The sequence below is a fragment of the Nothobranchius furzeri genome, chromosome 7 (assembly GCF_043380555.1).
Source record: "Nothobranchius furzeri strain GRZ-AD chromosome 7, NfurGRZ-RIMD1, whole genome shotgun sequence".
Lineage (NCBI taxonomy): Eukaryota > Metazoa > Chordata > Actinopteri > Cyprinodontiformes > Nothobranchiidae > Nothobranchius > Nothobranchius furzeri.
The window spans coordinates 65,434,953-65,448,587 of NC_091747.1; the positions used below are offsets into that span (position 1 = coordinate 65,434,953).

General features: G+C 42.0%; 2 protein-coding genes across 3 annotated transcripts in view; both read left to right on the forward strand.

The window, feature by feature from the left end:
• Window positions 1-649: 649 nt before the first annotated feature.
• Window positions 650-6,701, forward strand: LOC129162248 (uncharacterized). Its single transcript, XM_054738727.2, has 3 exons — window positions 650-2,454; window positions 4,231-4,579; window positions 5,183-6,701. Exons 2-3 carry the CDS (start codon window positions 4,378-4,380, stop codon window positions 6,118-6,120), a joined length of 1,140 nt encoding a protein of 379 aa, XP_054594702.2. The 5' UTR covers window positions 650-2,454; window positions 4,231-4,377; the 3' UTR covers window positions 6,121-6,701.
• A 515-nt stretch (window positions 6,702-7,216) lies between these two features.
• Window positions 7,217-13,635, forward strand: part of LOC129152313 (uncharacterized) — a 7,595-nt gene continuing 1,176 nt past the window's right edge. The window contains exons 1-2 of one of the 2 annotated variants that reach the window (XM_070553546.1): window positions 7,217-7,586; window positions 7,679-13,635. The exon at window positions 7,679-13,635 is cut by the window's right edge and continues 1,176 nt beyond it. In XM_070553546.1, coding sequence (XP_070409647.1) covers window positions 8,077-13,635 — 5,559 coding nt within the window. In that variant the 5' untranslated portion in view covers window positions 7,217-7,586; window positions 7,679-8,076. The other variant, XR_011521204.1, reaches the window with a different exon arrangement.

Sequence of the window (13,635 nt, forward strand, 5' to 3'; positions counted from 1 at the left end):
TCCCCGGCGGGGGTGGTCGCCCCTGGGTCCCGGGTTGCTGGGTCCCGGGCTCGGCCGGCTAGGCGGTGGGATGCTGCGGGCGGGCCTGTGGGCTTGCCGCTGATGTCTCCCGGGACTCTGCCGGCTGCTGGTTGTGGCCCCCTGGGGCGATCCTCTGTGTCTCTCGAGGGGGGCGGGGGCCTTTCTGGTTGCAGTCTCCTTGGGGTTCCTGTGTTCTTGGGCAGCGCCTGGATCTCTGGGACTTGGAGCTCCCCCCGTCTCCTGCGCATCTTTGGGGGGCGGATCTGTGGTCCCTCACACTCTCTGTTGGACGCTCCTATAGAGAAACCTTACATAAACAAGCACGTGTACACACACAGGTGCTCACATGGTGCTCTCAAAAGTATGGGCTTGGGCACGTTAAACACAGGTCTTAAGACTATGGTGGGCACTTAATGCACTGTGATTTATTATCGTGATTCTTCAGTTAAACAATGTTGATTATATATTTCTTCATCAAGTTGACGCAGTGATAGCTAGATCTTGTTGTATTGTTGTTGTGCCCCCTTTTTTTGTTCTTTTGCTTTTTTTGTCTCTTTCTGCAGGTCTAGAAGCAGACTCTTGTTCATTATTGTTTATTTTTGTGGAAACCCCCCCCCCCCCCCCCCCCCTTTGTCTTTTCCTTTCTCTTTCACCTCTGTCTCCGTGTCTGGTCGGAATTACAAAGCATTCAACAACAATAACAATAAAGTTTTAAGTATCAGGCGTGACATTAAAAGCAGACGTTTTGATGCTCCACCTGAGAGTAAATCTGTAAGGCTTGTCACCAGCATTCAGACATCAATTCTGCTTGCTTCACAGCCAGACAGGGCACAGTAAAATAAATGAATAAATAAAAAAATAATAATAATAATCACAAGGCTTTGTTGTCTCACAGAGCACCCTAAAAAACTGCAGTTCTTCTGGCCATTGAACGCCACATTTTACATCATGCAGCTGTTCTTGTGCTATGAATGGATGAAATCATGCTGTCCTTCAACAGAATAACACTTTAATGTTATTAATGTCTGTGGATGCTTCTTAGTGCTGATCAATGACATCACTCATTGCCTAAGAAGTTGTGATATGCTTGCATCGGTGCAAGGTCATGAAAGGGCGGAAATTGGATCGAGACACAACAGCTGAGAGGATTGGGACATTGTACTGTATCTCCCTCTCAGTTTGCTGGTGAAGGTTCTCAGTCATCCAGATCGTGGTAATCCAAAGGTTTAGATGAAGGCAACTGGACTTTTTTGGATTCTTGAAGACGTTTTGCTTCTCATCCGAGGAGCTTTGTCAATTCAATTTACTGGGATGTTGTGTTTGGAGAATCTTCTCCAAACACAACATCCCAGTATACTTTACACCCAACAACCCCCTCAGACAGAAACTGGTCCATCCTAAAGGCAAAACACCCAAACAGAAGCTCAGTGGGGTCGTTTATGCAGTCCAGTGTAGCGAGGACTGTCCAGATGTTTACATCGGGGAAACTAAACCACAATTACACAAGCGCATGGCACAACACAGGAGAGCCATCTCTTCAGATCAGGACTCTGCAGTCCACCTTCTCTGAAGGACAAGGGACACACCTTTGAAGATGACAAAGTCCACATTCTGGACAGAGAAGATAGATGGTGTGAGAGAGGAGAAAAAGAAGCTATCTATGTCAAACGTGAAAACCCCACTTTAAATAGGGGCGGGGCTTAGATTTAACCTTTCCAGTACCAATAATGCAGCTTTGAATCTCATTCCAAAGCAGTTTCAGTGTACTGTTATCGCTACGTGTTGGACACACCGTGTTTGTTAACGCAGTTCAACAGCAAGCCAAACTCGGTTTTCATGAGCCAGGAAGCTGAGCGTCTTGCTCCTTTAATAATCCACTCGTCAGTTTACAAGTCATCACAAACGTGACTCAAAGCTCGGTGAAAAGGAGGAGCGAAACTAAGAACAAACAAGAAACAAATAATTAGCTCCTTATCATGTTAATAAATACAACAATTATAAATGTAGCGGAATATAGTTGGTATATTCTTACACTTTTATCAAGGTCCAGAGATATCACTGATCTAAACCTGAGCTGGATCATTAATCTTTGGACCGGGCCCTTATAATCAAAAGAGGTTGTTTTTACCACAGGGAATTTTATTCAAACACCTTGTATTGAATTAGAGACAAGAAGAGAAAGAGAGAGAGAGATGGGACGTTTAAGAATATTTATTTTATAATTATTCAAAACAATCACCAGGACTAACTCTCTAATGATGGATGCAAATGGATGTAATGCTGACATGTTGGTGTGTGTGTGTGTCAGTTCAGAATCTCCATCTGGTGGAGACGAGTCTGAGTGCGAGGTGTTGTTGCCCTAACTGACCAACGATGGATTTCAGGAGGAAGACATGAGACGCAATATATGCCGATCTACGTACCAGTTTTTAGGTTAGTTTTTGTTCTGTTGTTTTTGTCTCTCAGGTTTTTAGGGTTAGTTTCCTCCTCTGCTTTATTTTGCTTTCTCACTCAGTTAATTAGTTGCACCTGATCTCAGTTCCCTTAATCACCCAGGCCCTGTGTATATAACCCTGTCTTGTCTCTCAGTCCTAGTCCACACGTAGCCGGGTTTTTTTAAAAACGGATATCCGCCCCTCCAAAAACTTGCATCCACACCACCTCGTTTTAAAAACAAACTGTCCACACGTACCCGGATAAATACGTTGTTAAGGACATGCCAGACCTGTAGGCGGCAGTACTTCCCCCGTTCTTAACCTCGTCCTTCGTCTGTGGTCTTCCGCAAGGAGCAGTAATTCCACTTGCAAAAACAAACAAGCAGAAAGCGCTTGGACAATTGATAAAGCGAGCGCAGCTCTGAGGGCATCCATGCTGTCGGCTAGTGTAAACACAGGTCGCACACGGGATGTCAGCATTATTTGTCGCGGAAAGTGACGTTGCGGACCTTAAAACTCTGGTTTTGTCTGTTCAGACGGAGAAAACGCAGATCTTCACTTTGGCCAGAGTTTTTAAAAAGATCCGTTTTCGTGTGAAAAAACTCCGTTTTCGTGTGGATGACAGGCCAAAACGTAGAAAAATCTCTACATTTTGGCAGATCCCCGGCTACGTGTGGACAGGGCCTCAGTGTTAGTCAGTTTGATGTGTTATTGTCAGTGTATTTGTTGCCTCCTGTACTTCCAGTTTTTTGTTTCCAGTTTCTGATTTAGCCTCCTGTGAGTATTTTGATTTTGAGTTGACTCCAGTGTTTTTCCTGAGCCTGTGGACTTCCTTTATCACCCCCAATGAAAGGATCATGTTTTTTGCAACACCTCTTATCCGTGTCATTCTGGGATTTGACACTTCGGCACAAACTTCCATCCGCTGCGACACTAGTTCTGCTGTTGAATTAATTATAGATTCACTAAGATAAAGACTAACCCCCAAATTCCACTACCTCCGCCCCCGCCTTCCGCTCGCTTCCGAACTCAAATTATACTGGTACCCGCTCTACAACGGCTCCGCTCCGGTGCGGAGACCTGAGGTGGGCAAACAAGCATGCGCGGGATTTTCGAGATCTTGCGATACAGTCCGAGCAATAAACGCGGAAGTTAGATCCAAACACCGGTTGTGTGGGAGAAACATCAGCATGAGCTGTTTAATCTGCCCATCATGTGTGTTGAGAGATCAGCAGTGTTTGGATCAACAAAGTGTGACTACTTTGATAGTAGAAACTGTATTTATGGCTTACTTTTGTGCATTTAAAGTTCAGCCGCCACTGATAGTTGTTAAAAGTTGTTAAACCTGTGCATATGAAACAAAAAACGCCTTTTGTTTATCGATTTATTGTGAAAAACGGAAGTTGTGCTTGCTCCTTTTCCTGTTGGGCGGTTGTGATTTCTGTCCATTTACTGCGGAGGTGCTCCGGCGTCCGGCGAAAATAGGATCGATTCTATTTTTGCCGGACGCCGGAACAGAGGCACTGCCGGAGCACGGCCGCAGTAGTGGAATAGCTCTGATTGACTACAACGGGACCGATTTTGCGCCGGCGTTCGTGTCGGAGCGGAGGTAGTGGAATTTGGGGGTTAGTTTATCTTGTACTAAATAGAATATTTACTAAGAAATTGCAATGTAGTCATAGAAATACTACTGTGTGTGTGTGTGTGTGTGTGTGTGTGTGTGTGTGTGTGTGTGTGTGTGCGTGTGTGTGTGATCTGTCTTCTCCATCCCCAGTGAGTCGTGGAGGATGGCTGCTTATAGAGCTCCGGGAGTTGACGTCACTTCTCCCAGCATGCAACAGTTCAGATCGAAACGGCACCATTTTGGCAGGCAGAAGCCCGCAGCTAGACTATTTGTTGTCATAAGTCTCACACGGGAAATATGGTCGATTCCTGTTGTGCCCCAGGATGCCAGAACAGACGGGGACAAGTCAAAGGAAGATCCTTCTACAGGATTCCCAAAGATCCGGAACGCCGCAAACGTTGGATAATCGCAATGAAACGCGCTAGCCTCCAGTGTAAAACAAAGCAGTGGGATCCCGACAGTAAAGGTTTTCGCCTGTGCAGCGAACACTTCATATCAGGTACTTAAACCAACGTTTCCTCAAGTGTGTGTGGTATTTCTTTTAAATGCTTTTATTACGATTCTTAGTGGGCTTCGTAAACTTATTTTGGCGTGGCTTTTTCTGTCTTATTACTCATAGCAACAAGTAAACATCACGTAAAACGTTGCCTCGTAAGTTCTGCCGCTGCCGTTTACGTGTTTTATGATCACAGCAATTAACCGGCTAAGCTGTATTTAATTTGTAATCAATGGTTGATCAATTGTCAGATCACACATAAAAAGCACTTTGGATTGCTATTTTCTGTCTCACAGAGACAGATCGCAGACAGATCCTGAGACGCTCCTGCCTGACCTATTTATTGTATTCACGGAAAAACATCAAAATAGTTATTTCTCTTGGCGTTCAGTTTAAACATTCAACCAGCACAGCACTCTATTTAAACTACTTACAGTTAAATCGATGTTATTTGTGTTTTAATTAGTTTTATGGATTTGTGCTGAAATATAGAAATGATGACGTTATCTGTTTACAGATTAAAATTAATTTATGTTCTGGTGCAAAGGGACCGGATACCTACCGACAAATACTAAACCTATAACAATGCTTATTTATACACTTCAGGGAAAAAGAGTGATCACCCTCTCTCTCCTGACTACATCCCATCCATCTTCAAACATGTGACATCCCCAGAGAAAAAGAGGAGAAGAAGGCAGTTAGATGGGTTCATCCGGAGACAGAAGAGAAGACTCCAAAGAAGAGAACAAGCAAAGTCAGCATCTGCTACGGTCAGTCCATCATCTAAACTCCTAATTCAGCAGGACTCATGTGAACATGACATCATACAGCCTCCTGCAGCTGATCAAGCAGAGGAAGCCCCTGTAAAGGAAGTGACTCAGAATGAAGTGGAGCCTACACATGACAGCAGCCATCCAGAAACAACGGTGTGTTCCAATGAAACCTGCAAGGAACAAATCAAATCTCTTGAGCTGGAATGCCAAGCACTGAGAAATGAAAACATGTTATTAAGACAAAAAATTACATGTACTGAAATAAATGAGACTACTCTACAAAAAAGTGACAGGAAGGTTAATATGCTCACTGGCTTATCATCATATTCGCAACTTATGGTCATTTTTAATGTTATAATGCCCTATCTAAAGCACAAATCTAGCCTAACACTATTTCAACAGTACATCTTGGCTTTAATCAAAATGAGAATGAACCTGTCTTTTGATTTTCTGGCATTTTATTTTAGCATAGATTCTACTACAGTCTCAAAGCTTTTCAAACACTGTGTAAGTGTCATGTATTGTACACTAGTGCCAAGTCTTGTTATTTGGCCTGAAAGGGAATCCTTAAGAGAATCTATTCCCTATGCATTTAGGAATAGTGTGTTTGAAAAGACAGTCTGTATTATTGACTGTTTTGAGATATTTCTGGAGAAACCAAGTAACCTGTCAGCCAGTGCTCAGTGTTATTCAGCATACAAGTCACACCACACCATGAAATATTTAATCGCAATCACCCCACAAGGTTCTATTTGTTTCATTTCCAATTGATGGGGAGGTCGCACAAGCGATAAGTTCATCACAGAGCAAAGCGGTTTTCTTTCTAATTTGCTCCCAGGTGACTTGGTTTTGGCAGACAGAGGATTCAATGTCAAAGACTCAGTGAATTCTTATCATGCTGAATTAAAGCTTCCAGCATTCACTCGTGGGAAGAAACAGTTAGATCCTGTTGACCTGGAAGACACGAGATGCTTAGCATCTCTTAGAATACACATAGAAAGAGTCATTGGAGTTCTACGTCAGAAATACACAATTTTGCAAAGTAGTGTTTCCATAGGTTTCACTGACATTGACACAGAAAATGATGTGACATACCTTGACAAAATAGTTAAAGTTTGTTGTGCTCTTACAAATGTCTGTGAATCTGTTGTGCCCTTTCAGTGAACTTGTAATATATTTTCCGTAGTTGGGCAGAAAAAAAAAATGCTGACAAGGTCTTTTAAGTCATCACAGATGTGAACTTTCACTTTTATTTAGTACAACAGACCAAAAAGGAACAATTCTTAGTCTTCAGAAAATTGTAACATTTTTGTACAAATGCAAACATGAATAAAAAATGAACTTTACTTTCATCAGCCTCTTGTTGTATGTGAAATAATTCTTAATAACAGACTGATGTGTTAGTCTTGAAGCTGTGCCAGTCTGCTATTACGGGCTACAAGTAGGGGCAACCCACATTTGTTTATTACTCTTCAGCTTGTCAGAGATTTCTTTTTTTGTGAGTTGATAACTTTTCTACAGCTTGGACATTTCCATTGTTTAGGATTCCTTTTCAAGTGCAGACAAGTTTTATGAAACTTTTTTAGAGAACAAAAACTTGAGGTGCACACCAACATGTCACCGTCCTCTGGCTCGCGACAGTAACACCACTGTTGACCATTATCAGCACATGCTGCTGCTGGTTTTGGTGCTGAAAAAGACTTTGCAAGCAGCTCTGGCTTTTTTATGTAAAAAGCTTTTGCACATTCAAGCTGTTTGTCAAAAAATGAGTCATTTGCTGTCACGCGTTCGACAAACGGTGAGTCACGGTCTCTTTCAGTCCAGAGGACGAAATCACAATATTGTCTGTCAGTAACAAATATCTGCATTTGTACTTTGTAAATGCAGTTTAAGTAACTTTTTTGTTCAAAGTTTCACCACAAGATGGCACTGTGATTTTGTGATTGCCCTAGTAAGTTTATTTAACATGTTTATTGAAAGTATTATTTTTCATGTTTTTCAATACATTTTGTAGCATTTACAGGTGCACAGAATTAATACTTTTTGATATTTGAGTAATTTTGAATTGGTTTATTTTGATAAGGCATGTTTAAGAGCGCTGTGACGTCACTTCCTGTATCTCGAAGCTTCGGAGATTTTATTGCTGCGCACGGACAAATGTGTGCCAGTTAAGAACATTTGAGAAGAAGGTAAAGTGTTTTCAAGTCTACCGGTTTGTCTACTAGCAGGCCAAAGTGGTATGTTTATTCTTTATTTACAAATTCTGTATGTTAGCCAACTTAAGGCAACTAACTTGTTAATTTGTACATGATTTATGCTTTTTCATTAGTTCTACGGTGTTCATGTGGTGTAAAGAGTAAGAAGACGCAAGACCGCATTAAACATCAGTAAAAGGAACGCTCGTGTCTCTCGTGTATGTGAACAAGCCGGCACAGTAGAACACTACACTGCCTCGGAGGAGACGGTTGGAAGCAAGCTATTAGCAAGGGATGCTACCGACGTGCTAAGGGAAGTATCACGTGTTTGGACAAACACATGAAACAAGCTAACAAGCAGAAGCTAAATAAGCAAGCACTCAAGTTTGTGTCTTGAAAGTAGCGCAAGCGCTTGTGGATTGTTGCACTGAATGTGGCTTCTCCATCAAAAGAAATAGCAGTTTGCATCAATTAAGATTAAAGGTACATGGCCAAAATTGAAATAAGTTCATCAAAGTGATAACAAGACAAAATGGCAGATGAAAGTAAGCCCACTGTAAGTTGTGCTGAGCTTAAAACACAAGATGATGAAAGGCAAGTGGATACAGAAGAACAGCCAAATGGAGAGGAAGCTCAACAGTCCTCAATATCTATTAATTCACAATCAGAAAACCCACGCAGAAGCCAGCGCACACGCACACTCACTGAAAAGGGAAAATCTTTGGAAGATGCAAAGTTACATGGTTTGACCAAGGATTTTCAGCGATTCTACAAGAAATGGAAATATCACATAAACTCTTTTAAGAGAATGGTGAAAAATGAAGATATTGATTTAATACCTGAAGCTGTGAGTGCCATAGACGCCATTATGACTGATATCTGCAACACATATGATGATATTAGAAGGATTGAAAGTCCTGATGTAGAAATACGGAGAAGATGTGATGTTTGTTGTGCTGTCAGTGAAGCTGCCAGAGCAAAGGCAAAGTGCCTTTTGGAGGAAAATGGGGATCCAGATAGTATTCCTTGGCCAGATTCTGAATCTGTGTTTGAAAGCAGTACATCCAGCATCAGCTCAAGGATCACATTTAAGTCAAAGTCCATCTCTGAAATGTCCAGGCAGTCATCTCTAGTTTCACTGCAACAAAGACAGGAAGCTGCAGCTGAAGTGGCAGCAACAGAAGAGGTAATTAAAATAATGAAAACACAACATCAATGTGAGGAAGAAATCAGAGAACTTGAAGTTGAGGATGCAAAGAAAAGAGCCCAATTTCTAACAGAGAGCACTACAATAAAGACAAAATTGGAAGAGAAAAGAAAAGAAGTGGAACTATTGAAAGAGCTGCAAAAGCACAATGCAGCACAAGCAAGATTAAAAGTGTACGCTGAAAGCATAAAAAATGAGGGTGAAGAACCGCCTACTAGTGTACATTTACAAGTCAAACAAGATAGCTCCCTTCTACCATCACGCTTTCTGAATGTTCACTCAAAGCCATTCATTCCTTCTCAAGTTAAAGATCCTGCAAATCAACGATTTGTCCAGAAAACAGAAATTCCAATTGCATGTGAAGCAGCCTCCATTGATCTTGTAAAGACACTTGCTGAAGCAATCACAGCCAATAGACTTCCAGTGCCTGAACCTGCAGTCTTCACAGGTGACCCGCTGCAGTATAATGACTGGAAGCTGTCTTTTCAAACATTGGTTGATCGCAAAAATCTGCCAACACAAGAAAAGCTTTTCTTCTTGAGAAAGTACGTTGGAGGTTCAGCTAAGAAGGCTATCGAAGGTCACTTTCTAGCTGGAACAGATACAGCATATTGTGCTGCTTGGGAAATGCTCGAAGACAGATTTGGAGATCCTTTTGTGATTGGCAAGTCTTATCGTGACAAGATTCAATCATGGCCTAAAATCACAGCCAAGGACTGTAAAGATTTACGTGAGTTTGCTGATTTCTTAACAAGTGTTGAATCAGCCATTCCATACGTCCAAGGTTTACAAGTTTTAAATGACTGTGTGGAAAATCAGAGAATAGCAGCAAAGTTACCTGATTGGTTAAGTGCACGTTGGAACAGGAAAGTTACAGAGTTCCAAGATGAACACAAAATGTTTCCTGACTTCAGTCATTTTGTTAAATTTTTAAATAAAGAAGCAAGAATTGCATGCAACCCGATTACCTCACTACAGGCAATAAAGCCAACTGAATTAGATAACAAGCATCCATACAAAGACAAATCAAGAAGAAGTGGTACCCTGAGTGCTAAAACTCTTAACACAAGCTCAAATGAAAAGACATTTGTTACATGTCTCTTTTGTAAGAAACCTGGTCACACACTACATAAATGTCGAAAGATGATGGAAATATCAGTTGAAGAAAGAGTTAAGTTTGTGAAGGCTGAAAACCTGTGCTTTGGTTGCCTCAAGTATGGTCATAACTCTAAGAACTGTAAGTCTAGAAGTGTGTGCGACAGATGTCAGAAACCTCACCCAAGTTGTCTACATCAAGACAGGGAAAAGGGGGATAAAGAGAAAAGAGCAAAGAATAATCAACAACCAACAAACCACAATCAGGAGACAGAAAAGGTGTCTGAAGCACAAGAGCAAGAATCTCAGCAAGTCACATCCAACAGAGTATTACAACAAAAATCAAAGGGTTGTACTTCCTCAGTTATCCCAGTTTATGTATCGACCGTGGATGAACCAGAGAAAGAAAGGCTTGTGTATGCTTTGCTCGACACTCAAAGTGATACAACTTTCATCCTGAAGAACACAGCTGAATCACTGAATACAAAATTTGAACCTGTCCAACTCAAGATTTCCACTATGACCTCCAAAACAAGGATTGTGTCAAGTCACAAGTTAAAGGACTTACAAGTAAGAGGAATGAACTCTGAAGTCAGAATCAAGCTGCCAACAACTTACACCAGAAGCTATATTCCTGCCAATAGGTCACACATTCCCACAAACACTACCGCAGAGAGTTGGCCCCATCTTTCACATCTATCAGAAGAAATGGCTCCTAAGCTCGACTGTGAAGTCGGATTGCTGATTGGATATAACTGTCCTCAAGCTTTACTCCCTCTGGAGGTGATTAGTGGCAAAAGAGACCAGCCATTTGCACAGAAATCCCTGCTTGGTTGGAGCATCATTGGTTATAGTAACTCTGAGAATGATTATGAAGATGAAATAGGAGTAAGTCATCATGTTATTGTTAAACAAGTCCTGCCAGCAGTAGAACTCACTCATAAGCTCAAAACTGAAGTCCACTTTGTAAGCAGAAACAAAGTCAAAGAAGTGATCAATCCAGCTGACATAATTAAAGTGCTGGAGATGGACTTTGTTGAAAGAAGTGTTGAGAAAGAGCCAGTGTCACAAGAAGATTTATTGTTTCTGACTAAAATGAAAGACGGTATAAAACTAAAGCAAAATGGTCATTTTGAAATGCCGCTACCCTTCAAGCAAGAAAAACCCAAACTGCCCAACAACAAACTTTGTGCAGAACTGAGACTAAAGTGCCTGGAAAGGCGCCTGAGGAAAGACGAGCACTACTTCAAAGATTATGTGGCATTCATGCATGACATCATAATAAGAGGTGATGCTGAGAAAGTACCAGAGGCTGAATTAAAAAACCAACCAGCATGGTATATACCTCACCATGGCATCTATCATCCACAAAAGCCAAATAAGATACGTGTTGTCTTTGATTGCTCAGCTAAGTTTCAGAATACCTCTCTAAACGAACACCTTCTATCAGGCCCAGATCTCACAAATACCCTTGTTGGAGTTTTGTGTCGTTTCAGGAAAGGGCATGTGGCTATTATCTGCGACGTTGAGCGTATGTTTCATCAGTTTCAAGTCGCCCCAGAAGATCAAGATTATCTTCGATTCTTATGGTGGGAGGATGGCAATCTGGATAAGCCACCATCAGTTTTTCGTATGAGAGTGCACTTATTCGGTGCAGCATCCTCGCCTGGATGCGCGAACTTTGGATTTAAGCACCTAGCTGCTCAAGGTGAAGGCAAGTTTAGTGAAGCTGCTGTGAAGTTTGTACTACGCAACTTCTACGTGGATGATGGGTTGGCCAGCGTGGACTCAGAGCAAGAAGCAATTCTGCTTGTGAAAGAAGCCAGAGAACTCTGTAACACAGGAAAGCTCCACCTACATAAGTTCATCAGCAACAGCAAAACAGTGATTGCCACTATCCCAAAGAAAGAATGTGCAGCTGGAGCAACTGATTTGGACCTAGCTCTTGGTGAGCCAAAGATGGAAAGGGCTTTAGGGGTCCATTGGTGTGTAACCTCAGACACATTTTGCTTTAGAGTTGTTGTAAAGGACAACCCCTTCACTAGAAGAGGAGTGCTCTCCACAGTGGCTTCAATATTTGACCCACTTGGATTTGTTGCTCCATTCATTCTAGTTGGCAAAAGAATCCTTCAAAGAATGTGTCAGAAAAAACTGGGTTGGGATGAGCCACTTCCAGAAGATCTCAAACCTGAATGGGAAGCTTGGCTCAGGGACCTTCAGAACTTGTCTTCCATAAAGATACCACGTTGTTATGTACCACCAACATTCAACCAAGATCTGAAGTATGAGTTGCACAGTTTTGCTGATGCCAGTGAACACGGTTATGGGGTGTGCTCATACTTAAGAACTGTGACCAAATCTGGAAACGTGCAATGCACCCTTGTGATGGGGAAAGCCAGAGTAGCTCCTACTAAAGTGGTTACCATCCCAAGATTGGAGCTTTCAGCGGCTGCAGTAGCTGCAAAAACTGCTAACTTTCTAAAGGAAGAGTTAGAAATCCAAGATCTTCAGCAGTACTACTGGACTGATTCCAAGGTCGTTCTTGGCTATATAAACAATGACGCAAAACGATTCCATGTATTTGTTGCCAACAGAGTACAGAGAATCAAGTCAAGTACAGAACCAAGTCAATGGCAATACGTTGCCTCTCAACAAAATCCTGCTGATCACGCATCACGTGGAGTCATGACAAAGGAACTTGTAGACTCCAATTGGTTCACAGGACCGAGCTTCTTATGGGATAAGGAACTACCAAAACAAGAAATCGAAGTGAACGAGATCAGTACGGAAGACCCAGAACTCAAGGTTGCACAAGTTTTCACAGTGAAGACAAAAGAAGATAAACCTTTCTCAGAGCGACTGCACAAGTTTTCAGATTGGACAAGAGCTGTCAAAGCAATAGCAAGACTACGGCGACGTGTAAAGTATGCAAAAAACTTAAATGAAATGCCCAAGGAAAGCACAACGCTAGATGAAAGAAAGGATGCAGAGGAGTTCATTTTACGCACCATCCAAAGTGAATCATTTGGCACAGAAATCAAGTCGCTCAAAGAAAAGGAAGAAGTCAAGGCATCAAGCTCCAAGTTACACCAGTTAAGTCCATTCCTTGACAAACACAATATCCTGAGGGTGGGAGGAAGACTAACACAAGCGTCACTCCATCCTAACATCAAACATCCAGCTATCCTGCCAAAAGAGCATCATGTTTCACAGCTTCTCATCAAACACTTCCATGAGAAGATACATCATCAAGGTCGAGGGATGACAGTCAATGAAATACGTGCTAATGGCATATGGATTATTGGCTGCAGTACAGAAGTGTCATCATTCATATACAAATGTGTTAAATGCAGGAAATACAGGAAATGCAATCAAGATCAACGGATGAACGATTTGCCATCTGAAAGACTGGAAGCCACCCCTCCATTTACATACAGCGGTATGGACTGCTTCGGCCCATTCTGTGTAAAGGAAGGGAGGAAAGAAGTAAAGAGATATGGACTGTTGTTTACATGCATGTGCTCAAGAGCTATCCATATAGAAGTCCTGGATGACCTCAGTACAGACTGTTTTCTCAATGCACTTCGTTGTTTCATCGCAATACGTGGCAAGATCAGTCAATTACATTGCGATCAAGGCACTAATTTCGTTGGTGCAAGAAACGAACTGTTCCCGCAAGCAACTCAAGAGAAGGTTAAAGAGCTGGGCATTACTTTTGTTTTCAACCCACCTGCTGCTAGTCATATGGGCGGAGTCTGGGAGAGACAGATCCGTACTATAAGGAATGTT